Raw genomic sequence first — 26,176 nt, forward strand, 5'->3', positions numbered from 1 at the left:
TGAGATCTGGGGCACACAGTTATAGATAAAGTGAAGCATCATGTAACAACTCAGTAGATGAATCATGCAACAGCTCAGGTGCTGAAAGGTTATTTTCTGTTTTGTACAGCGAGGGCAGGGAGAGAATCCTGGGCCACACAGTGGCGACAGATTGCAGCCATTCACCAGCTTTTCAGCAGATCGTGTGATAGTGTTATCTCATGTGATGATTTGTTGGCTCCTTGGTCTGAGAATAGTCAAAGACCTCCCCAACCCTTTTTATAACAAGCATCTCTGAAAAAAAATGTGCATTCAATCATTTAACCCTTCAAAAATATACCCATCATTATTGAAATCAACATACAAAACTCCATCACATGAGATACGCTGAAGTAAAGATATCTTATCTCTGAACAGTCAACTAATAACTGATGGGATGAATGTCAGATTCCTCCAGAAATACTGCTGAATACTTTAAATACTGTGATTTTTTACGTCTTCTTATTTCTTCATCATTTTATTTATTTTCCTGGTGGGACAGGAATTTCAAAAGAGATGGAGCAAAGACATAAAATATGTAACTTGCAGCAGAATATTCATGTTTTTTTTTAAAATTATTGTTATTTGTTCTATTTAATTAAATTTAAGTAATCAGTTTGTATCTTGGGGAAGGCTCAAGGAGTCTGAAGTCACAGCCTACATATTTCTGAATTTCTAAAGTGGTTTAGATGTTTAATCAATTTAACTAATCGATAGAGAATGTATTAATGCTTATTTTGATTAGGCGACAGTAACCTTACACCATATGGATAATCATTTATTTTAATAAATAATTACTACATTGTAAAGACATTGTGTGCTGGATACATGAGTAGATGGAGAGTGAACCCTATTAATAAAATAGATCGGCACAGCAGATTTTTTTCAGGCAGCTGATTCTCTCTGGACAAACAAAGGTTAAATTCAAACTTGCATCAGAGGTAGTCTATGGAGCAGACAGACAGATGCCTCCCAGCTTCCTGTCAGTCTGTCCTCCTCAGTCAGCACACAGCAGCATCTTCACGCTCCGGCCAGAGGATACGGACTATATGGGCAGCAGTCATGGGACAGCATCCCAGCCTGCATGTGTCCCTGCCTGACTGAAGGTGAGTACCCAGGCTGCATGTATCTGTTTTCTGGTGCCTTAAAAACACTGACTCATCAAGAATTTAACCTTCAGCATAGCGATAAGGTCTCACTGTGTGCTTCTGAATTGACTGGACAACCTGCTTTCCTTGAGGTGATCGCAAGTTGTAGTGAAAAAGACGACGGTGTTATCGCTTGGGTGTGGAGGATGAGGATTATGCAGTAAATGAGCGCTACAGCAGGTGATGATAGACTACAGACGCCGTCCTGCCTCCTGCATGAAGAATCTCAAACTCCATTCCAAAAAAATCGCACTTGGATGTTTTTTTTTGACTGAATGAAGGGCCACGCACTAAATATAATAATACACAAGACATGGTAAGGATTATTGGAAAGCACTGGTATATTCGACCTAATATAATGCAACCAAGAGTTGTTATTTTAATCAAATTTCAACTTCAAATGATGTTTGTCACTGCAAGTCTCCCACCAAAAACACCGCACCTATCTCGGGCGGTTACAGCTGATCAATGTTAGGTACATTAAATGCTAAAGTAATGTGTGTGAAGTAATGTGTATGCCGAATTAAAGAACAGCGCCAAGTCAATTGATAAAGAGCATTCAGATGCTTTATTTAAGAGATGTATAGCAGCCGAAACGCAAAAAACGCGATATGTTATAACATTTTCCAATGATATCTGGTGGGAGTGATTTTGCGGACCATATATAACGGGAGGACGATAATAACCCCCCCTCGACTCACACAACTGTAAATCCTCCTTAAAGGCCAACAGCAAGTTAGAAATAGAGCTGGTGTGGTTGATGCTGGGAGCCATTAGGCCTGTTAATGACCTCTGGATAAGGTTGTGGATGTCAATGGGACACTTTCATGGACCAGAAATACTGACAAATAGCAGGATTTAGCTGAGGGGAAAAAATGCAGTATGAGAGTTCCCAGCCGTCCCACAGGAAGTTAGTCAAATATTTATCAGCTGGCATCTGTTATTTCTGATATAGTGCCTGCTGTAAGACAAAAGCCATGCACATAGTTTTGCTACTATGACTTTATCATCTACAATCAAAAACTGTGTGTCACCAGTTGTTAAATTGATGGGGGACTTGTACACTAAGTATGCAGTTAAAGTGATCATCAGTCTTTAATGTTTATATATGTGCCAAAACATCCACATATCACATTAGACATGAACACATATTGTATGTAGCCTGGGCTACTGTATGCTACATTATGCATAATTTAGGGGGAGGAAAAGAAAACATGTATGCACCTTTTTCCTCAACTGCCAATACACAACAAGAAGAGCATAAAGTCCATTTGTACATATGTTATTAAAGAAATTGTCACATTTGGTTGTAAATCAGGAAGTAATGTTCTCAAATGTCCAGTCACAAACATACATAGACTTTATATTTTCCAGTGTGTACAAGTTATGGAGCTATGGAATATTTTGTGTTTTCTGTTTGCCTGAGTCGCTTGAAGTATGAACTGTTTTGTGGACTGAGTTGCATGCTTTTTTGGACTGTAGAAATCCACACAGACACAGGCGCATGCAAAAGGGCTGACATTAAGGTGTTTACACAGCAAAGAATACAAATTACATATTGGCAGTCTGCAGTGATCTCTCTCTTTTCACTCTTTTGGAGTGTGAATACACGGAAAAGTGAAAAGGTGATGTTGGATTTCCTTCTAACAGAGAGCTAAACAAACTCCTGGATTCCTGTCACATGTCTTTGTATGTGGTACATAGCTAAAATTTAGCAGCATGCTGATAATGACAGTAAGGATGAAGAAGGTGAAACTGAAAGTGCTGATGATGTTAATGCATTTTTTTATGTAATGATTATCATGATGATTAGGGTGATGATAATGAAGTAATGTTTTAAATACCAATAAATTCACAGATTAAGAAAAAGCGCACTAGTTAGACGTTATCTTGCGGGTCATTTTTCTCCACTGTGAGTTTGTGTGTTTTAAACAAAACAATAAGCTTGTGAAGGTCAGCGTCAGCTGAGGCTCAACTTGTCAAATATTTCTGGAGATTGATTGTGTTTACTTATATATTTTGGACGCTAACATGTTGGTACAGAATTAAATCTTAGTTGAATATTTTGGTGACAGTAGAGAAGAAAAGGTAAAGAACAGAGAAGGAAGAATGTGATTTACATCCATATCTCTTGAAGTTATAAAATTGAGGAGTTTGGGGATATTTTAGTATGTAAGTGATTCAGTTCCAACCACCTGGAACCAATTTTAGCACCAGGGCAATATTAGGTTACTGGCTGGTGTTGTATTTACTGCCTGGCAGCTTTATTGTTCTTTCTGTTAAGTAACTAACTTCAGGAGAAGTCGTCCTTTCAATGCTCCATGGAAAGGGTGGACATTCCCATAAATAGCAACACTCTGCTTCTGTATTAAACATAGAGGAAATCATCACCTCCATGATTTGTTTGTCTGGTATGGACTCATTCTCTACCTGTCCCTATACCAGAACCTTGTGATTAGCCACTGAATACATACATTTACATGTATTCATCTGGCAGATGCTTTTGTCCAAAGTGATGTACAAGTGAGGTGCAATCCACAGTAGATCAAGGAGAAGCCTCCATGTTCCAGCTGACACACGTGCCACAAGGCTTGAGGTGTGTGAAGTAGGTGTGTCTAGCAGATTATTTTTTTCTTTTTGACAGAGAGTGAGAACTAGGGAAGGATGGATAGATAGAGAGCATAATAAACAAAAAGGGATTTTTGAAGACAGAAAGGGATTCTGCTGGCTGAATCCAGTTTGGCAACTCGAATATAGCCAAATAACAAAAGCAAAGCTGTACATGTTGCACTGTAACTGCCTGCATATTGATTTAATTATAAAGCCCTCAAGAAATGCTGCAGATTAGAGACACCAACTGAATCCAATCAAGGTAATGGGCAATTTGTGACTAATTTATTTGGGATATGATGCATTGTTTAATATCTATAGAAACAGACATCACTGGATCACTCTCCTATAGCAAGTAGATGGCTGTGAATGCAAAACGGGTGGAACTGGAAACAATCAGCATTGTCATTGTGTTACCAACTGTTTTTTATGACTTGATGTTTGCAGTTTTGTATTGGGGAAGGATTTGTTTTTGCAATTTTACAACAATGAGACATCATTAGCAAGTTACAGTAAGCAAGTTAACAGACAAAAGGTAATGTTATACTGTACTGTACTGTATACAAAGACAATTTAATAGTTAAAACATGACTTTATGCTCAACAAGGTGTCCTTTAAAATAGACAAGACAGAGTCAAATTTTTCCTTCACAGGAAAGAGAGCCCTTTGTGAACTCAGTGGACACGCAAAAGAGTCTCCCTCCAAACCTAGGTGAGCTAGCCTGTGTTAGCTGATATAACTGAAGACAAATGTGTTGGTTAAAAACAGAACTTAATGCTTAGCAAGGTGTCCTTTAACATAGATGGCAGAGTCAAAGACTTTGCAAAAGGGTCCATTGTGAAGTCAGAGGAGAGCCAAAATAGTTTACACTTGTTTTCTGTATCAGGACATAGCTTAGCTCTGAGGGTATTATGACAGTTTTAATATAAACACTTTAAATTGGCTGCATTGATTTAGCTCACGGTAAATTGAGGCAATCAAAAAGATGGAAGTGTATCTGCCTGACCTAGCTACTTAGTATGTTATCCTTTTAGTAGACAGAGCGTAACATGTCAGCTAGCTAACGTTTACGTGAGAGCTTGCTAAGTTAGCTAACGTAGCATACTTGCTCCTCTGAGTTGGCTTTTTTGTTGTTCTTTGGTGTAAATAACCACCATCTACTGCAAATAATATCTCTATTTGTCTTGCTACAGTAGATGCTCAACTTTCTGCCTTTTGTTTATTTTGTCTCAGATTACCTGCTCAGGTGAATGGGCAGATAATTTGTTTCAACATTTGGACCAAGAGTGACTTTCACTGGTTTTATATAATATGAGATTTCTTCAGTTTCTACAGGACAGAGAAATAAATATACTTAATCCAGCAAGCATGAGCTGATTTACAATTCACCTGTGTAAACCAAATCAATGCAACAGGTGACATTACATGACCTTACTATTAATAGTCATGGCACTATTAACCACACACAAATGTGGTGGACAAATTAAAAACATCTTATAATTTAATGAAATCCAGAAGCCCTGCAGTAAATATTACCTTTGTTAAATTTATAAATGTTACATTTTGAACACATAATAAAGGGAACTGTATAATAAAATATGATATTATATTTTAATCAAGTTTTCATTGTGAGCATTCACACACTTTAAGGTTTTACTGCATCACTGCAGCCAGGTTTTACATATATAAAATCCAGTCACTGCCCTCTCTCCTATCTGTCGATGCATGCAAACTATCATAGATCCCTATGATGTCACAGCTCTGTGACGTAATGACCGGTACACCCAACTAAACATACGCAACCCTCTACACACTCACACCACACATCCCTGTCCCTCCTTCACTGTATCTCTCTGTCTTAATTTTGTAGCAACACACTGCAGTCATAAAGCACCAAACGCACACATACACACGTCACAAGGAGGCAATTCAGTCGAGGTCATGATAACGCTGAGTCATCTCCCTGCTTCTCTCAGCTCTTCCTCTCTTTAAGCTGCCGGTGTATGTAAGGGAGAGAGACTGTGTGCAGGCATTAACTTCCTCTCAGCATCAGATCTGTCTCTTCCTGCATCTGCATCTGTTGTATATCCTTTCACATCCATGGAAATACATTGGTTATGAGGAAATGTGATATTATCCATTTCTCATTGTTTTATGATTATCATGCAAAGTAGAACCTGATGTAAACCTCTTAGGAAACACATCTAATAAGAAATATATATGAATGAGGGTAAATATTACTTGAAATTTGCTAAATTTACTGTAATACTTTCCTTCTGGTTTCATCTTTTGGCCACAATGTCAACTCTGCACCAAAGGTTAAGGCTCTCCTTTCTTTTGGTTGATCAAGTTGTAATATAATCTATTTTATCCACATTCTTGTTTCAGCGCTGTAAGCACTGTAAACATCCTTCTGAGATTACAGCAGTACTGTGGCTGTCACCTTGATGTATTTGACTGGCCAACGCTTTGCATTCCAGCAAAAGTTGAGCCAGGTTCAGTTTTTTTTGACTGACAACCCTGTGTCTTTGACGTCAGAACCTCTGCATTCATTGAAATGAATGAGGGAGCTCTGTTTCTTTACACAGTACTGTTGTCTGTCTGAACTTGGTCTTACTCTTGTTCATCATTTAAAGGTAGAGTCACAGTTTACTTTCTGACTGACTTTGAATCACTGACTTTAGCTGATATTCCTCATAGGGCTGGACGATATGGACAAAATCAAATATCACAATATTTCTGACCACATACCTCAATATCAATATTGCAACAATACTGTAGGGATGACTAAAATATTTACACAATGAGATTTTTGATAAATAATCATCAGTAATGTGGATATACAGTAATGACTAAGTGGGTAAAGTCAAATAATGGAACAGCTACAACAGTCTGGTAAGTTCGGACAATGACATCACTTTAAAGCCTTTAAAACCAGGAAATGACATCACTTATGCCATATTATGATATTACGATATCCAAAATCTAAGACGATATCTAGTCTCATATCATGATATTGATATAATATTGATATATTGCAGAGCCCTAATTCCTCATAATGTTTGTGATTGTTTTCAGTAGTGTGTCTGTGAGTGTGTATGATGATTGTTTTGTGATTGTGATGTGAATGAACTCGTCTTACTGGGATCCTGTGTATATGGAATCTGCTCTCAGGTCTCTCTTGCAAAAGAGATCTTGATCTCAATGACATTTCCTGAATAAATAAAGTAAATGAACATTACACGTGTGATTCCTTGGAGAGTGATTTTTCTCTCTGCATAACTGAATACCAGTTGTCAAATTCCTGTATTTTTGCAGTCTTAGGAGAGGAACTAAGCTGCACAACCTAAAACAATACTATGCTGTGTGTGTATTTGTGTGCTGCTCAGCTCAGTCATATGGCTGTTTGTGAGTGTGTGTGTGTTTGTGTGAGTGACCCTTTACTCTCTTAAATAAAACAGGAAATGGTTTTACTGTGGTTGAGAGTGACAGCAGGGTTACTTAAATACTTCACACAACTCTACCGAACATTTAACACAGTCTCAAAAACCATAATATTACATGTTGTGGATGAGTGACAACTGCATGTTGATTTCATATAATATCATGTGAAAAATAAGCTTTGACAAGCGAGGTTAAAACAGTAGATTTTAAAGTAGGTGAAGGTTGCAGTCATGGTTAGATAAGAAGATGCAAACTCACTGTAGACAGCTTGTTGTCAGGAGTTAGGACATGGATTGGACATGAGGGTAAATATATCTTCTTCCCCGGGAACTTTCCACTGCACTAATTCAATGTCAAACTACTATTTATAGTCTTTCCACCGTATGCTCTTCATGGTGGGATAGACTTATACCACTGTTCACATATCTTACATGTAAACATAATGCTCATTTCACATATTTTCATGAGAGCATGAAAACAAGAAAGATGTCTTAAAAAAATCTAAAAACTGACACAAAGGTATGATCATTTAGATACACAAACAGATAAACCAAGAGTTTCTTTTTCCCTTTTTCTTTTTACTCCCCAGAGTATTCAGTCTGAAAATAATAAACACTCTTAACATGGGAAGGGGAGGAAGGGAGTGGAACAGAGATAGAGCTGACCCTAAAAGGACTTTGGTAGAGGAGAAAAGACTCTTAATTATGAAGTAGTTGCTCTGTATCTCTTATTTAGAAAAGTAAATAGATCTGTTGGCTCAAGCATAAGGGACTCGGTTGTTTTTCTTGCTACCCAGCCTTACTTTAATCAACTGGAAGTTATACAGTGTGCTAATTGAGACCATGTCCATTGCAAGTCATTTCGATCATGTTTTGAGTTTTGATTATTGCCTGTGGCTTAAAGGAATAGTTATAGTTAGTTACAGTATTAGTTATTAGTAATTATTGCCTAATGTGATTACATTTCTCAGTAACAACTGGTGTAAGTGATTACAATTTAAAATTCAGTAATTACAGTACAGTTATGAATCTCAGTAACGCTCCATTACTTTTACTTGACAGACTGCTCCGCTACATGCTAGTTAGACGCAGGGGCTGGCAGTGAGGGGACATGGTTAGCCACCATGAAAAGAGGCAAAATGGGACTCCAGGTCCAAACTTGTCTCATTTACATGTTGAGTTTTCTTAGCTGTCTTGCTAACATTACCCACTGCTAAGAAATCAGCTGGTTTAGTTCAGAGTTGGAGGTTGTGAGAACAACGCAGCTTCACTGAGAGGATGGGACTGAGTTAGTCACTGTGGCTAACGTGAAGCTAAATAAAGTGAAGACCTCCAAACTGTCGGCTGGGGGCCTGTTTTTCTACCCGTGTTAAACACAGAGGATGGAACATGTGGGTGTGGAGGTTTTGACTTTGGTTAAAGGGTGCTTTTAACAGAGCTGACAGATGAGTAACAAGTAATGCAACTAATTACTTTTGCTGTTATTGTATTGATGTAATGATAATAATAATGATTGTATCTACATAGCACTTTTCAAGCTTAAAAGTTTAGATTAGATTAAAAGGATTTACAGAATAAAAATGTAAAAATCAGAAACCCATGTAAGCCCCCCTGTATGACATACTAAATTAGAGCACATATATCAAGCAACACTGAGCCCATACATAAACAGATCAAAGTTCAAGATAAAAGAAAGAGGTTCATATATAAATAAGTAAGATGCAGATAAAAGAAATAAGCTCATATAAAGCAGGTGAGTAGCAGGTTAAGTAAATTAATAACCACATATATAAACAAATTAGATGCAAATGAAAGAGATGCGCTCATATAAAGCAGATAGAATGCCAATAAGTAATTGTGTGATTGCTGGATGGAATTCAGCTTGCAGCAATGTTTTAATGAGCCATATGTAATTTGTAAATGATTACATTTTTCAATTAACTTACCCAATGCTGTTGCTTTTGTACCAAGAGTTAGAATAAAGGTGCTGGTAAGCAAGTTTTTAATTCTGAACAAGGCCAGGCTAGCTGTCTACCCCTGTTTCCAGTGTTTATGCTAAACTAAGCTAAGCTAACCAGGTGCAGGAAGTAACTTCATATTCAACATTCAGACACGAAAATGGTATCAATCTTTTAATCGGTCTCTTCTCAAGAAAACATGAAAGTGTATTTCAGACTACTCTTATAAACTTGCGTTCAGGCTTCTATTACATTTAGTCTCAGTGGTGTCCTCTATAGGATACATTTTCAAATTATTCAAATTGTTCCCCATATAACTCTGGTTATTGGTCTTTGGTGATCCAATGTACTCATGGACAAGTCACTTCAAATGTTTTTTTATACATAAGATATAACCAGTATGAAAAGAGTAAAAGCTTTCCATGGGACAGTAGTATTGTGTAAATCTGTGGAGAGTATCAGCTGAAGCTGTGTACCATCTGGCTTGTAGTGTTGATTGCCAACTTTTGTGATATAGACATACAGTACGTTCAGTGCATGATTGAAGCTGATTTCTTTTATTTCCATTGCATTCACAGTAGTATGCTATTGTTATATTGTACCATTTACTACATGATTTACACTGTGAATTAACCTCTTACCAGACACCCCCATTTTTGAGCACAAAATAATGTACCCAAAATACTGTTCTTCAATCCTTCATTTGAAAGGTAGTAGTTTGGTTCAGGAGTATAAGTGATCCTGAACCAAAGTTACTGAAGTTAAAGTGTTCCACAGGTAGGACTGTGTCATTTAACAGGTTTAACATCCCAAGCAATGCAGAAAAGATGGTTAAAGTCTTTTGGAAGTGAAAATAAAACAGTTTTGAAGATGTTTAGTGGAGAGTGAGCTAACGTTATCTATCAATGCTGTTTCAGAGGGCTTCACCCCCCCTAAAAAACATTTCAGTGCCAACGAGTGCTGATAAGTTTAAGTGTAAGTGTGAGGGGCGTTAATGGACGCTGATAAGCCAGCGGAAGGCCAACACTGATAAGCCACTATATGTTAACTCTAGTCTACACTGTGTGTGTGTGTGTGTGCATGCATGTGTGTGTGTGTGTGCATGTATGTGTATGTATACTGTTTGCACATTCATGATTACATATTACATCACATATACTTTCCATACATGTATGAATCTACTGTATATCACGTATTATGTAAACCAGGAATGTATCATATTGGTGTGAACTAGTGTTATATTTACAGGCTTCTACATGTTTACAGGCTCACATATGTTTTTTTTATGTTAAAGCAATGTACAATGTTCCCTTGTTTTATCTTTGTCTCTTCTCCTTCTCATACACCACCTCTGTGCCTCCTCCTTTCTCTGTAGATACACAGAAAAGGTGGAGCTAAGGGGAACCCACACTGTAGGGGCACTCGCTGTTCTCTGCTTTTAACCTCTTATCCGGCGCACACATTTTGACATTGTTTATCAACCAAATGTCCACAGCTTTTTTTTTCTGTGTTTTTGTTGGCATGCCTTAACTTTGACCATGCCGACTTTCACATGTTAGGATGTGTCCACTGTTGACAGACAGACAGGAAAATGGTAAGAACTATTTATTTGTTGGCTAACAGGCATAAAGGAAGCTGTTGCAAACTGACTGTATTTTGCAAGGCTCATGTGTATTTGTTGCAGAAATGATAGCCTGGGAAAATTACACTTGTGCTTTACAAAAAATAAGTATAAGGCAAATGCATATTTACATGCTCATGCATGAATATTATTACCGCAAACAAAATAAACATAACAAACATGATGTAAAGTGTGTTCAGAAATAGTTTGATGCTGGACACAAAGTTTCAATATTTTTGACTGTCACTGTTTTATTTTTGTGAGGTATATCTCTTTTTGGTTTTCATTGCACACTGTAGACTACACATGTCATCTTTATTATACAACATTATTGGCCAGCAATACTACTATTACCATGCTGGAGCAATACCTAGCCCCAGGTTTGCTGTGTGTCAACTCGTTAGTTCTAAAATTGTTTTTGGTAATTTAACACAACATGTTTTTTTCAGGAATATGTACTATTTGCTTATGGTCTTAAAATTAGATTTTGACACAGGGCCTCAAGGTTAGGTAATAATGAAGGCCCTGCCCTAAAGGTCCAGTGTGTAAGGTTTAGTAGCATCTAGCAGAACGGACTTGGCAGATATGGCATACAGTATTCATAAGTATGTTTTAATAAGTGTATAATCACCTGAAAATAGGAATAGTTGTGTTTTCCTTACCTCAGAATGAGCCCTACATAGAGAGCGGATCCCCTTCCACGGAGAGGACCTGCCATGTTGCACCACCATGTTTCTACACACTTATATTATATTTTACACTACCTTACTAATATTTGTTGTGCTAATACTTGTTATGTAAAATGTTACCCCATAAATTTTAGCATATTAATATAGGCAATTCCAAAATCTTTACTTAAAGCACTGAAATGCAATACATACATAAAATACATAAGTCTAAGGAACAACTTCCCCCAGGAAGCCAATTTGACATAGCGGCCAAACCGTATAATTACAATGTCATGTGATGCTATTGGGCCCAATAAGACTTTTTCCCATAGACTTACATTGTGAAAGAGACATCGGTAAATCTGCGGATTGTAGGAGTTCTCTTGTTTTATCTTTGTCTCTTCTCCTTCTCGTACACCACCTCTGTGCCTCCTCCTTTCTCTGTAGATACACAGAAAAGGTGGAGCTAAGGGGAACCCACACTGGAGGGGCACATGCTGTTCACTGCTTTTAACCTCTTATCCAATGCACACATTTTGACATTGTTTATCAACCAAATCTCCACAACTTTGACTATGCTGACTATTGGGCCCAAAAAGACTTTCTTTCATAGATTTACATTGTGAAAGAGACAACTGTAAATCAGCGGATACATTTTTCCTCCACGAAACGACTTGTCTCACTATCAGAATTTGATCTGTTCGGTCCAGTCACATTTAAAAAGTCTAGAAGAGCCGCACAATTGAATCGTTTTATCCCCATTCAAGTTAGCCGGGGGGGCTAAACCAGAAGTAGCCAGCTCGGTCGGTGAAAGTCACTAGTGGGCTTGCTCTATGGGCCCCACAGATGTGGAAGCAATGCGGAAGATGTTGAACTTTTTTGGCTTCATGCACCACTGAGCAACTTTCATAGGAATGAATGGGGCCCCGCCTCTGACGCTGTATCCATATCTTGTTATACATCCATGGTCTGCAGCAGCAGCAGGCTGCTTCAACAACAACAACCATCAACTTTTCAAATAGGCATTATCTGGATCAACCGACCACATATTGGGAGTCTACATGGTTACTTTCTCACCTGAAAAAGTATTAAAACTAAATAAAGTACTGCTAGGACAAGAGGGCCCCTTGCTGTTTAGCTGCTAAATACTCCACTGTGTTGGTGCTGGACAGGTAGCACACAGTGGGTTCATCAGAGCTTTTTCACTGAAAACAGCTGCCTACTGTTGCTGGAAAAAGGTTGATGCAAGCAGTGAAACTGAACCAAAACATTAAAGCTTCAGGCTGTAAAACCAAAACAATAAGCTGAAAGATGCTAAAATGCTCTGTAGAGCTGAGGGATGATAATTATCTTTGGGCTTGCCAGTACGAGCAACACCATTTGCATAACACATGTCATTTTTTCCACTGTTGATATAAAAATTTTGATTAGTGCAGCTGGCCTGGAACACTTTGATGGCCATCAATAATTTAACTGAGTACACCTGTACTTTTCCAACTGCTTTTCCAAAATGTCAGATGTGAAAAAGTCGTAGGCCTCGTAGGCACATGAAAGATGTAACACATTAAACACTAAAATGCACACCTCCCCCTCCCTCTGAAGTGTCTCAAAAGATACAGAACTTATATCTTAAAGCCTATTCATATGTTTTTATAGGATGACTTTTGATAATCTGACTGTGATGTCTTCCTCTCTTTCTCTTTCTGCCCTCTTTGTTTATCACATACCGACTCTTGATGTTGACCAGGGAAAAGCCTGAAGATGATTTGAACCAACTCCAAAGCCTGTAAGTGTTTTTTTCTCACACTATATTTCTGTCTCTCTTGCTTGGGGCTGGGGGTGTTACTGTAAATACTGTACTGGCAGTTACTAATAATCTTTCTCATCATTCTTGTACAAAACCTCATTACAGTCTGTTTCTTTTCTTTCTTTTTTTACTCATAATCACTTCTTAACCACACAAACTAGCCATGTTAGAGCTCTCACTGCCAGTGGACATTTACTCATCTTCACTAGTCACTAATCCCCCCTTAATATGTGTCATATTCTATTGCCTTCATGTGCTTTATGCAATTAAAAATCTCACACAACATTTCCCATCTATCCTTGTAGTGATAATGTGTCTGTAATAAGTAGCTGTTGCATAATGTGAGTGGCTGTCATTCTCACCATTTTTAATTAGAGCCAAACAACATAACATCAAATGGTGATTTAACAGAAACAGATGAGGCAGTTTATTATTTCCTATACCTCGACCTAATTCTGCTTTTACCCCTGAAACCCACTTCAGTGGTAAAACTGCAACATGCTGAAGCTACAGGAACACACAAGTTATTAAATCTAATCTCTCCCTTGAACTCTTAGTTGAAGTTACATCATGACTGAATCACAAGCCCCGGTGGAGGCTCCCCCGTCCTACATGATTTTTCTGGTGGTCTTCCTCTTCTTCATCACCGGACTGCTTGGCTTCCTCATCTGCCACCTGCTGAAGAAGAAGGGCTACAGCTGCCGCACTGGAGACATGGACGATGAGGAGGAGGAGGAGAAGCTTGGAGGAAATGCTGACGGTAGGTTGAGAAAAAAGCAGAATAGAGAAGCAGAGAAGCGAACCTTTTTCATTTAACATGAACAGAAAGAAGTCCATTCCTTTCTCTCACATCTCTCTCTCTCTCCATCCCTCTCCATACCAACACTCCTTCAGAAATACACAAACACTTACAAACCTGTGTGGTCTTCTTTGAAGTCCATATCACACGTACTCACACACACCAAGTTACTAAAACATACACTCACTTTGATACATAAAGATGTCTGCACACATGTATGGACATACCTCACTCACACTGTAGACAAATCTGACCTGGAAGTGGCAGAAAAAGCTTTTGCTTGAATAGTGCACTACACAAAGATGTCCATCTCAACAAGTTATTTGTTATTATTCTCAGAGTGTCTCAGTGGGACACTCTGCTGCTTTAGAAATATGCGTCAGTGGGTGAAATCACCCCTCTAAAACCAAGATAGTTCAAGACAAGTTTACATATTATAACTATCTAACTAACTGTCGGTCTGAATTTGGTCATTTGGAGCAGTATTTGTATTTTCAATAATATTGAAGGTTTTGAAATTGAACTTTGACAATTTGAGATTGTATTTCATATTCTGAGTTATCGTTTGTAACAAAATCAAGCACAACTTCAACTGGTTCAACTGGCTGAAACTGAGATGGTTGAAATGGTCGAATTTGTATCTGTTTGGCTCTTCCAACATCCCTGAATGTTGTGTCTCAGAGGACTGAATCAGTGCAGCTTTGAGCTGGGTGATGCGTAAGTAATGACGCTATATTATGCAGTGTTTGGCCGTGAAAAATGTTATGTTGTGTGTCCTTAGTTGTGTATTTGCCCTTAGTTATGATAGTGAATACTGAGAATACTGAGCCAACTAAGCTCAGTATTTGCCCGCCTGAATTACACTGAATTACACAAAGACAGCAAAAGCTATACATCTATATCCCAAAACATCCTAACAACACTGCAAAGCCAATAAATGGATGATTGAGAATTAAAATAATAATTGTATATTATATATAATATTTAATTATAATTCCATCATTTAAATTCATGTAAAAGAGGTTTCCCATACAATTCTGTTTAAATACACTCCCAATGTACAATTGTCAATGATTTTTCACAAGGGTAGATCTAGAGACTGAAGAAGATTTCACCTGACTCCATTTCCTAGTCTTCCTTCCTGCAGCACCAAGATATTTACACTGGTTGCCAGTTTGCTTTGGAATTTTGTCTTGTGTAAACAAATTCTGAGAATTAGTCAGATTTTGCTCTATATACTGTAGACAAGGGCTGCATCTAGCTTACATCAGACTTCCAAAATGTATTCATGTTTTTTGTTAAATAGCAGTAACAGTCTAAATATAGCACACATTTCTGGGAAAACAATGTATCACCTATATTTCACTGTATTTGAAATAAAATAATTGGTGCATTTTCCTCTTCATATTTTTTTTTTATATTTTTGTATTCTATGTGTTCTGTGAAGTGATTTGGCTTCAGAGCAGAGACTTCAGTCATGACCATGCTTTTCAGCATTCTGTGGTGGTTAAATAGTTTTGTGTTTAGCTGTTTCTACTCATTGCCAACTCTGTTTATCTTTAAAACTATTTCTTTGAAATTGTTGTTTGAAACAACACTGTTGGTATTCTGGCCACTTTAGATTAGTATCATTGAGAATTCAGGACAGTAAAGAAAAAACAGTCAGACAGACTTCACCCCCCAACCAGTTCCAGAGTTTGTTGGAACCATATTTTAAATAAGATAAATAAATACATCATAACAAATGTACAGGGCTATTATTTATTGAGAGATTGTGTATAAATGCAGTCAAGCTTTCACTAGTGCTAGCTGACATTGTAAAATCTAACAAATGTGGGTTTCATTTTGTTCTTGCTCTGCTGTGTTTCAGATGAGGATGAAGAGAACCAGGATACAGTGGAGCAGATTCTCAAATGCATTATTGAAAATGAAGGTGATTGTTCAAGTTCAGGTTCTAGTTTGTTAGTCTAGTTTGTTTTGTCTATTGTAATTTTGATGATTCTCCTCCTTCATTATGTTCTGTTTTACTGTTATCTGTATCCTGTGTGCTGTTTTGCAGGTTGATACTCGTCATGGATATATTTTTGAAAGCTGTTGATATGCTAAAAAATACTAAGATGACACATACATTACTATATCCAGGGCCCTGCAATTTTCTTATTCTTATCAGAGTACATTAGTATGTATCCGCAAATCCATCAAATAGTAGGCTACCAAATTAGTTCTCTAATATGAGTTCTTTTTGTCATCTCCAGCCAACATGGAAGCCTTCAATGAGATGTTGGGAAATCACAATGTCTGTGTGCGCCACGACCCAAGGTACACTCATCCATCCATGTCTGTATTAGTGTGAAACCGTGTGTTGACTGCATGTTATTTTCACAGGAAATGAGAATTTTTCATTTTAATCTTCAACTTTAAAAACTCTGGATTTTCAAAATAAATGTGTTTATGGTGCAGAGTACTTTTACTTAACAGTTAGACTGAATATCACTGAGCAGTCATACTATATAACCAACAGGTGGGTTTTCATCCACTTGGTTTTATGCACATGCTCAATTTGAGCATTAAAAAACCTGAATAGAAACGCTGAAAAATTAAAAACAATCTCAAAATATCACAAAAAAGTTTTTACTCTTGCCTGAGGTGAAAAAGTTGTTGTGACAATTAAAGCAAAGTGCAATGGAATCAGACGTAGAAAATAAATCATGACGTACAGTACCCAGCATTTCTGTACTGCAATTTCTTGTTACTTATACACCAATATGATATATCTGCAATAAGCTAATATTGGATGATATATCAATCCAATGTTCATGATGGTAATAATGATGTTAATGTTAATGTCCAGGTTGCGTAAGGAGTCCATTGGTGGTATTCCTCCCCATCATCACACAGTGCACTCAGGCACTGACCACAACTCCTGCCACCTCTGTGCTCTGGTTCGATCCAAAAAGGGCCGCCGACAAAGCAGAACCCCCCGCTACAAACAACGACCTGGAGAGCAGACTGTCTTCTCTGTTGGCAGGTAACAACACAGAATCACATTGCTTCTGCACATCAAGCATGCTGGGATAGTGTAGATATGTCAACAAATAAGAGGTCAAGACATGCATAACTGACTGTGTCACAATCCCTTCAGATTCCGGGTGATACACACTGATAAGAAGCCCCACGGGGGTCCTAATGCTTTGGCTGGTTCTGGTGACCAGCTGGACCAATCCCAGGACAGCGAGGAGCAAAAGGATGCCGAGTACAACTTGAGAAGCATGTTTAAGGATGTCCTCCCACCCTCAGAGAACTCCAATGGGACTGCTCCGAATGTGGGGAAACGCAGGAAGAGTATGACCATATTTGGGCTGAGGCGGGGCAGTGACCCTTCTGGCATTAAAGCAGCAGAGGATACAGGTAGGGAGACTGGAGGGATTAGATTTGCTATTCAGCAGCAACCCGTAGTGCTGGAGGAACCATTGCTGACAAAGAAAATTAAAGACACCCCTGAAAGTGGTACTAAACCTGGTTCCACACCTGAAACCAAGACCACAAAGCACCAAACACCTGCCTCACCTCAACACGGGACAAACATTTCAAGTTCTGTTAATTCTCAAACTTCCCAAACAGACAAACAGGCCCATGACTCTAACTCTGTTCCCAAGGATGGCTCTACACATGGACCCAGTCCTGAGCCTCGTACCAGCCTCACAGTCAATCCCTCAGATGGGAATACAGCAGCTTCTGCCCCCAGCTCCCTTCCCATTCCATCTTCTGCCTCATCTGGGCAGACATTTAAGAGAACAGAGAAACAAGATGTTGAGTATAACATTTTAAGAAATGAGGAAGCGTATGATCCTGGGCCCCTGCAGACATCTACGCCCATTGCCCCTGGACCTGGAACTATTCCAGGTTTGACTCCGGTAACCCAAACTCCCCCTGACCCAAGGTCCAGCCCAGATCAGGAACCAGGTTTTGATGCTAGCCCAGCTTTAATAAGCTTAGGTTCTTCCCCTCCATCTTCATTCCCAATCAAGACCCCATCGTCAGTCTCTTCATTAAAAACTCCTACCTCACCCTTTGCGGTCACACCGAGTCCCAAACTAAGCTCAAGGAATGCATCATCAGAAGCTGCAAAAACTGCCTTTTCCCCTACCCTCACTCCAAGCCCTAAGCTCCCATCAGGTCGGGCAATGTCCAGCCAATCTCCTATTCCTTCTTCATCCTTTGGAAAAAGCACTAGTCCCTTACAAGCCCGAATTCCCTCACCTGCCCTTACTGCTAGTCCAAAACTTGATAGCTTGCTAGTATCACCACAAACCCCCTCCTCTTCTTCTCCAGCTGACCAAGCCCCTTCTTTTGGAAGTTCACCTCGTCTGAATGTAAAGTCAGGAAGTGTGACATCTGTAACATCGACGACCTTTACCAAAGGCGATATGGTTTCAAGCCCATCATCTCTAAAGGAACAAGAGCTAGAAGAAGCCAGAATCCCAAAATCAGAAGAAATGACAGAAATAAAAACTGGGATTCTCAAAACAGAGAAACTTTCACCACCTGTGGGAGATTTTATTGGCTCTGCCCTTTCCTCTCCCTCTGATCAGCTTTCTAAAGACAAACAGAACAGTCTGTCTCCTTCCAGTCCGCTGTTGCCCTCCTCACCTCTAGGGAGCAGAATAAGTAGTATGACCATCGTCAAGCCCAGCTCAGACAGCAAGAGGGAGTTTTCTGTGGTTACTATGGTGGAGAAGGAAGAGCAGTCTACCTCACAAAAAAACCAGACAGGAGAGACTTCTGAATTTGGGGTTGAATCTGGAAAAGCGGGTGTTAGTCCACTCAGTCAGGGAGGACATGTCCCCATTTCAGATATTGGACAACGTGCAACACAAATCGAAGAGACTTCTGGGGCAGAAGTTAGGTCAGTGGTGAGCCAGGAAAAGGACGATATGGTAGAGATGGAAGATATTAGGGACTGCAAGGTGACGCAGGTTGAAGAAGCAGAAAGGGTGGAAGAGGAAGAGGGAAAAGTTCAAACTGTCCTGTGACAACTCAAAGAAAGATTTGAGGAGTAACACCACTAGAGTACTAGAGGAAATGAATTATAGTAATGATAAAACAAAATAAATGTGATAATGCTTTTAATCATTTAACCACAGGAGGTACTATGGTACATTTGCAGCTGGACTGGACTGGCTGGTCTACTGACTCTCTGACTGACTGATGGAAAACCATGTGAATAATTTTAGCCACATAGGCTTTGGATCATAGCTTACCATTTTGCCAACCCTTCTGTTATGTTTTAGATTTTTGGATGATTTTTTCTATTTCTCCAGGCAGCCATAGGCCTTTTATTTCTTTACAGTATAACAAGAAGACCAGAAGCTGCTGTAGGCGCTAGCAGCTCTGTGAGGCTGTACTACAGCAGTGCTTTTAGCTGAATGCTAATGTCAACATGCTCACGATGATGTTTAGAAAACAATGTTCTAACAATGTTCTAACTATGGTGACCTCCATGGTTACCATAGTTTAGCTTGTTAGCCTGAACACCAAAGTACAGCTTAGGCTGATTGTAATGTCATTAGTTTTGCAGCTATGGAGTCATAAGCCAAAGTATTGGACGGACTGGTATTTTAACCTGATGGTGGTGCTAGATGAAAAGTCAGGGGATCACCAAAGTTATTAAAATTCATCCAGATGGGAACATGGATATCTGTACCAAATTTCATGGCGATCCACCCATGGTGTAGGTATTTCATTTGAAACCACAAATGTCAAACTTATGGTAGCACTATAAGAAAGCCAGATAATCATGAGAGTCACTGGTATAATCATCTGGATCTATGAATGTCTGTACAATTTTTTTTGCCAATCCATCCAGTAGTTTTCAGTCTGGACCAAAGTCGTGGACCAACTAACTGAACAACAGACTGACATTGCTGAAAATCTATTACTGAATTCTTGAAATTCAATTGTGTTATGTGAACATTTTGTCTGCATTTAATTTGGCAGTAGTGCAGACCTGATGTGCATAGTGATGGATTTACACAAGTCGCGCAAGTTTCAAGATTTTCATACCATACACAAATGAATTGAAACCAATGGCTAGGGAAAATATATCCAAAATTTTAAAACAGTACAGCATGTCTGACTTTTTGTTACTTGATTTGTCATTTTATGATGAGAGTGTCTCCTTATTTGGAATACCCATTTTCTTATAGTTTCTTAAAGTTGAAAACATTAACAGGGGCATCATCACCATCAAAGCTGTATGGTTAATTTATTGATTTGATAACCGTGGTGATCATTTATTGATGTTTAATGATGGTAAATGCTCTCAACCTCTAATCTCATTTATTGATCCTCCTGATTGTAAAACAAGATTAACAGCACAAGCAGCTTTGGCAGCTCTATGGGCAGCTAGACAGATGGAGATGTATCAGTTAATTGAATTTGCAACAAGTTCTTGAAAGTATATTTGAAATACATCACATTTGTCTTACTCTATCTTCATGCAGTTGCTTTTGACAAGTACGTTTCCTCCTGGACCATTGCAAACAGTCTTTTCATTCCAAATTTCTCTTTTTTGTCTCCTAATTTGGAAAGTCACCCTGTTAGTGGTTGTGCAGCAATAAAGACATGATCCCTGACTGGCTTCCCACCATAAAAACACTGCCAGTGGTTCTCAGTGACCAAACCCTGGGCAATGCTTTTTTCTTCAGCACCAGCCAAACTCCCCAGTCATTCATGTGGCCATGTACAGTAGTTACACCAGTAATATCAGTAGCATTTTCTTCTTTTATCAGTGTAACCAGGCACTTAGACTGGTAAATATACTACATCTCCTGTATACCAGCCACTCCAGTCCCAGACCATGATACTAATGCATATCCACAAGTGCACTGGGTATTTTACGTGTCTTGGTATTCACGCCTCTTCCTTCTGCTCCTGCCAATTACTCATGTGTCCCTGTTCAGCATAAATTAAATGCTTACAAGGAAAGTGCAAAACAACGGCAAATGAGAGCAATGATGGCAAGTACAGCCATAGACTTTGTACTGATGATTCTATAATCACACAGTACCTGCTATAGCAGTCATATATGAGAAAAAAACTCTCAGACAACAGTACACAGACATAAACACATCCACAGAATAAACTCTGCAGTCCTTAAAACTGTGAAACTTAAGAGTAATTGATTTCAAAAATATTATGTGTATTTTAAAGTGTAGGGAATATTTTAAAGTAATCTTGTACACCTTATACATCAGATAGTAGACAGTGATGTTGTACATGGGGACTATGGTAGAACTCTCCATTGATTTGCTTTTTGTTGTAATACAACATTATTCTGTCTGTCATAACAGCAAGACCATTCATTCTGAAGTATTTTTTAAAAATCTACTAATCCCAGCAATGGAGCAGAAATGTCCTGTAGCTGTGGTTTCTACCATAGTCACGGATGTATGATATGATATTATACATAAAGCATATATACACAACTTTTCATTTAACCTTTACTGTACAGCATGTCTATATACTCCCTAAGTACATAATTAATAACAAGGTCATTCTACAATATACCCTGCAACAACAATCTGGTGCAATCCAGAGAATATAAGGTATTAATATAGTCTGCTTTGACACAATTTTAAGGAAAATTGCCTTTTTTAAACATTTCTCTAATTTTTGTTAATTACTCAAATTAACAATTGTTACGGACTTTGTGGGCCTGTCCACTGTTTTTTATCATTTCGGGATGACATTGTTTAGATAATGGGGTGAAATTGTGGTTTTGTTTAAAACTTGTGCGATCATCTGACTGCCTATGTTGGTGACCCAAGTTGAAATAAAAGGGAGGTGGGGGATTTTCTTTTATGTATAAAAACAATTACACAAAAAAGCTCTTTATTGGGTAAAAAAAGAAACATCCCAATATTTAACTTGTCAATGTTAAGGAAAAAAATATTAGTTGTAGCTTTTTTGTGTTTGTTTTCTGGATAACTTGAAGAACCAGAGGCCTGTACTACCAAGCAAGTTCAGCATACCAGACATCTTTTTGTTATCTGGCTTCACTAAGCCCAACAACCACAATCTCACTAAGTGGTCATATGACGGTGGTTATCAACTTGTTAAGTCAACCCAGGTTTTCCCAATTTAGTCATGAGTGTATTCACATAAACGGGGCGGTGTTTGCAACATATGACCAATTTCAAACATGGACAAGTCTACCGGCAGAAGATATATATTTTACAAAGAGCAAACTATAATATTAGACAAATACAAAGAAGTTAAGGACATAATCCAGGCTAAAAGCAACACAGTTGCAACTGCCAAATGCAGGAAGGACAGCTAGCAAAAAATCGCCAACTGTGTGAATAGGCATATCAATATCACTGCCCCATCTTTAGGGCAAAGTTAGATCTGACTATAATTACATTTGTGTATTCCAAATTAATATGTTGCTTAGATGTATTATTATGGCATGTATGACAATTTTAGCCTTATTCTTTCAGCTGCAACCCTGGCACTGTCAAACGGACTTGGGAGCTAATAAGAAATAAATATAAATAACATAATTCAAAGCGCTAAGTAGGCTTACTTTCATATCTTATAAGTACAACAAATACAAAGCTTTAGTGCTTCAATCAGTCTCTGTTTTAGGATGAGATCAGTATACAAGAGCATAATGAAATGGCTTTGACATTGCTTGTAGCAAACAAGAGAAAAAAATGAAATGATGAAGACAGGAGGAGTGCCCTCCTACACAGGAGTACACTCCTGCTGAGGAGCTGGCCCTCTGCAATAATGAGGGTTGCCCCTTAATGGAAGGGTTGGAAAGGGGTGTCTGGCCCAGACCCTGGCAGAAGTGGGAACTCCCCACAGGCCACATTTGCACAGGGTATGTCTCAATGAGTCAGTGTTAAACTGCTGGGTTGCTAAGTAAGTAAGGTAGCAAAGTAATGCAAGGCAATGCGTACAGTCTGCAGGACTGTAGGTGCACAACTCTGATGTGTCACACTGACAACATAGGGCTCAGGGCTCAAGGGGCTGACACAGATAAGTCATTCCCTCCGATGAGAATTTATACCTCTCATATAAAAAATTTTCAAGGAAAGCCACAGGGTTTTGCTGGTCTCTAAAAACTCTTGCCTTCCTAAGAGACCCTCTCACTATTTACACACCAAGCTCCACAGGATCTTCTACAAATGGTGATGCCATTTTCCAAGAGAATTGATTGGTCAGTCGGCCATGCTTTTATACGCTTTGATCTGATATCTTGAACATAACTTGTAGGTTAAATGTGCAGCATAAGTTACCATGTCGATGTACCCCGGTGAACCACCATCGTAACTCTGAAAACCCAGGGTTAAACCTGAAGTTACCTTGCTAACCCTAAATCCTGCTTCGTAGTACCGGCCTCAGGTGGTTAGAGTGGCTGTTTGATCGCAAAAACATGAAAACAATGAGCACTTAGAAACAAATGTAGAAATGAAATAATAAAATGATTTTGAGGATTACTATTTACACTTGCTTTAATTGTTTTTTTTTGACCACTCGGGCTGAGCAACAAGATGTGAACACCAAATTTTACATATTATCACCTTATAAAGTTGTTATGGTGAGCTTGTTAGTGAACAGTTGCCTATTTACACTTCTAGCAGACACAGAGCAACATTAGCATTCATTAGGAGTCGTGTTTGTGACCACCTGATGAATGTAAGTCCAATATTCACACTCCTTTTACCTCTGGTTTTGTCCTCCATCAACGCCTGAGAGAAATATCTGGCTCTTAAGCTGCTAAATGCTCCACTAAGTCACTAGCTAGCAGCTAGCTTTGCTGTGTCTCAGTGTTTTAGAAGAACCCTTGCATTAAAAGCAACTTCTTAAAACACCAAAAACGTCCACATAAACAAACTCACCACTCATTTCTAAAGGGTCAATCTATGCAAATTATATTTATATATATTAAAAAACCCAACATATTTTCTCACGTAGCCCCAGTAGTTTGTGGCCATGCAGACAGCTTTGGTATGTTTACTTCTGAAAGTTCTGCCGTCACCCCAGTGCAATGAAGAGAATAGCATTCCCTTAGCAGATACATTCAAAACGGATTAGATAACAAAAAAGTGACAAAATATGTATTTATGTAATTTGGGTGACCAGGCCCTTTAAGGATTTAATAAAAACACAAGAAGGGATATTGTGTATATAGTGTTTAGATTTCTATTTGCTGGAATTCAGCCCAGTATAAATTAAGCCTCTGGCCCTTGAGAGTCTCTTCACTACAAAGACTGGTTAGCAACAGAAGGATTTACCAGACAAAGTTCAAAGGTTTCAGGTCAGAGGTCAACATCATTTCCTGGCCTTATGGGAAACCAACCAGGAGGTCTGTAGTCTCCAGTCCAATTTTTGTTCTTGCTCTGCCCCCAAAATTTGAAATCCATCCATCTTCCTGTGACAGATGGAAACAAAGTCATTAACAAAGGCCTCTTGTGTATTTTAGATCTAAAACACTGTTCAGATAGAACTCTAGTGTGTAGTCTTCATCCAGAACTCTCCAGTACATTTAGATCTGGAAAAGATCTAGTTTGTAAGTTCTGATTATAAATGTTTCAACATGTGGTTATGATAAATTGGGTCACCACACACATCACACCTTCACATAATGACTGCATGTGTTTCCACTATCTACTTTCACCATCGATATATTAATGAGTATATTAGTAACAAGCTGGTGTTTCACCTTTTTACCACAGTACATACTTGTGTGTTACATGCTGACAAATCACACATGATAAATCTTGTAAATTACACAAAATTGACCATGTATAAAGAGTACCGTGTATTTTTGTTTGTTTGTTGTTGTTTTTTTAATAAACTTATGCACAAATCAAAAGCCATTTTACAGCTAAGATAATGGACTGAATGAACCATATATGTACATTTCATTGCAGATCTAGAATAATGTGTGTAAAAATATATATGTCATGTCTTAATGGTGCAGCTATCAGTAGCCATATTATTCAACATGCAGCAATGTGGAGCCCTGTGTATCTACATTTCATTCCTTCCAGTAAACAGCAGTTTGGTGTGAATGTTTATGTTGCATTGACTGTCTCCTCTGAATGAGACTAACATTTGTGGTGAGAAGCATGCACTGTAAGTTGCAGTCACCAAAACATGGAGCAACTACAGAATATAAATGAAAACGAGGTCACCCAGAGTCCCATTTTTAGTTTTAGTTTCGTTTTAGCGCTCCTTTTCAGTTTTGTAGAAATAGAGGACCAAAACAAACAAGACACTTAAGTCAAGTCACTTAATTTGAAGACATTTTTTGATATGTTTGATTAGCCCTGGATGGGTTTAAATTATTATTGTGCCCTTTGAAGGGAATTGAAGCCTGTGGCATGTATGAGACTCTGTTTGCATCGATGTAGTTGAATAACATGGTAATATTTCAAATTTTTCTCCACATGTCAGTGAACACATAGTTGGATAATGGCACATTAAAGGTCCCTTCATAATCAGATCTAGTTATTATACACTAGCCACTATATGAATGTATGAGTATGAACAAGGACAAATCCAGTAAAGATCCAGTGTGCTAAATGTCTTTGAGTTAAGTTTCCAGTTGAGTTGCTTGTGTCATCATTACTACCTTTATCTGACATATAGTGAGTAGCACCACTTTGACATGTGTAGCTCATGAAAACACATGATATAGATCAGCAGCTATTGAATCACTTGCATTGTTGCACCACTAAAAACTGCAACAACTAAAAAGTCTCTAAACTCATAAGTTCTCCATGTTCATTATACTGTAAATAGTCTCATTTTAGCAAACAGCTTGATTGATCAAATCAGGGGGTTTGTAATAATGTTGAGATGTATATTCCATTTATCCTAGCTAACAGGGGCTGGAAAATATGTACAATATAATACACAGGCTGATGATTTGTGAGACTTGTAAATATGCAGATGTATCATAATTTATTCTAATGAAATAAAATATCAGAGTTCTGCTTTTCAAACCTGGGCAAGTGTGTGTTTTGTCCTTGTTGAGCTTGATGTCATCAGTCAGTGGCTGATCAGAAGTACAGTATGTCACACCAAGA

The 26,176-nt window shown here is 38.4% G+C and overlaps 1 protein-coding gene across 2 annotated transcripts; it reads left to right on the plus strand.

Annotated features, from left to right (window-relative positions):
• The first annotated feature begins 941 nt into the window (after window positions 1–941).
• rell2 (RELT like 2) lies at window positions 942–23,724 on the plus strand. 2 transcript variants are annotated; one of them, XM_042419902.1, is made up of 7 exons: window positions 942–1,124; window positions 13,214–13,252; window positions 13,831–14,033; window positions 15,943–16,005; window positions 16,328–16,391; window positions 16,924–17,100; window positions 17,215–23,724. In XM_042419902.1, the coding sequence occupies exons 3-7, from the start codon at window positions 13,844–13,846 to the stop codon at window positions 19,103–19,105; spliced, it is 2,385 nt and encodes a 794-aa protein (XP_042275836.1). In that variant the 5' UTR covers window positions 942–1,124; window positions 13,214–13,252; window positions 13,831–13,843; the 3' UTR covers window positions 19,106–23,724. The 2 variants fall into 2 exon arrangements, with proteins under 2 accessions (XP_042275836.1, XP_042275837.1); XM_042419903.1 differs by lacking the exon at window positions 942–1,124 and adding an exon at window positions 10,619–10,771.
• The last annotated feature ends 2,452 nt before the right edge of the window (window positions 23,725–26,176 follow it).

The sequence above is a fragment of the Thunnus maccoyii genome, chromosome 8, assembly GCF_910596095.1.
Source record: "Thunnus maccoyii chromosome 8, fThuMac1.1, whole genome shotgun sequence".
Taxonomy (NCBI): Eukaryota; Metazoa; Chordata; class Actinopteri; order Scombriformes; family Scombridae; genus Thunnus; species Thunnus maccoyii.

Coding starts and splice junctions, on each gene's coding strand:
- rell2 (XM_042419902.1), top strand. CDS start 13,844: ATGACTGAATCACAAGCCCCGGTGGAGGCTCCCCCGTCCTACATGATT. Junction 14,034..15,942: donor GCTTGGAGGAAATGCTGACG/GTAGGTTGAGAA, acceptor GCTGTGTTTCAG/ATGAGGATGAAGAGAACCAG. Junction 16,006..16,327: donor ATGCATTATTGAAAATGAAG/GTGATTGTTCAA, acceptor TGTCATCTCCAG/CCAACATGGAAGCCTTCAAT.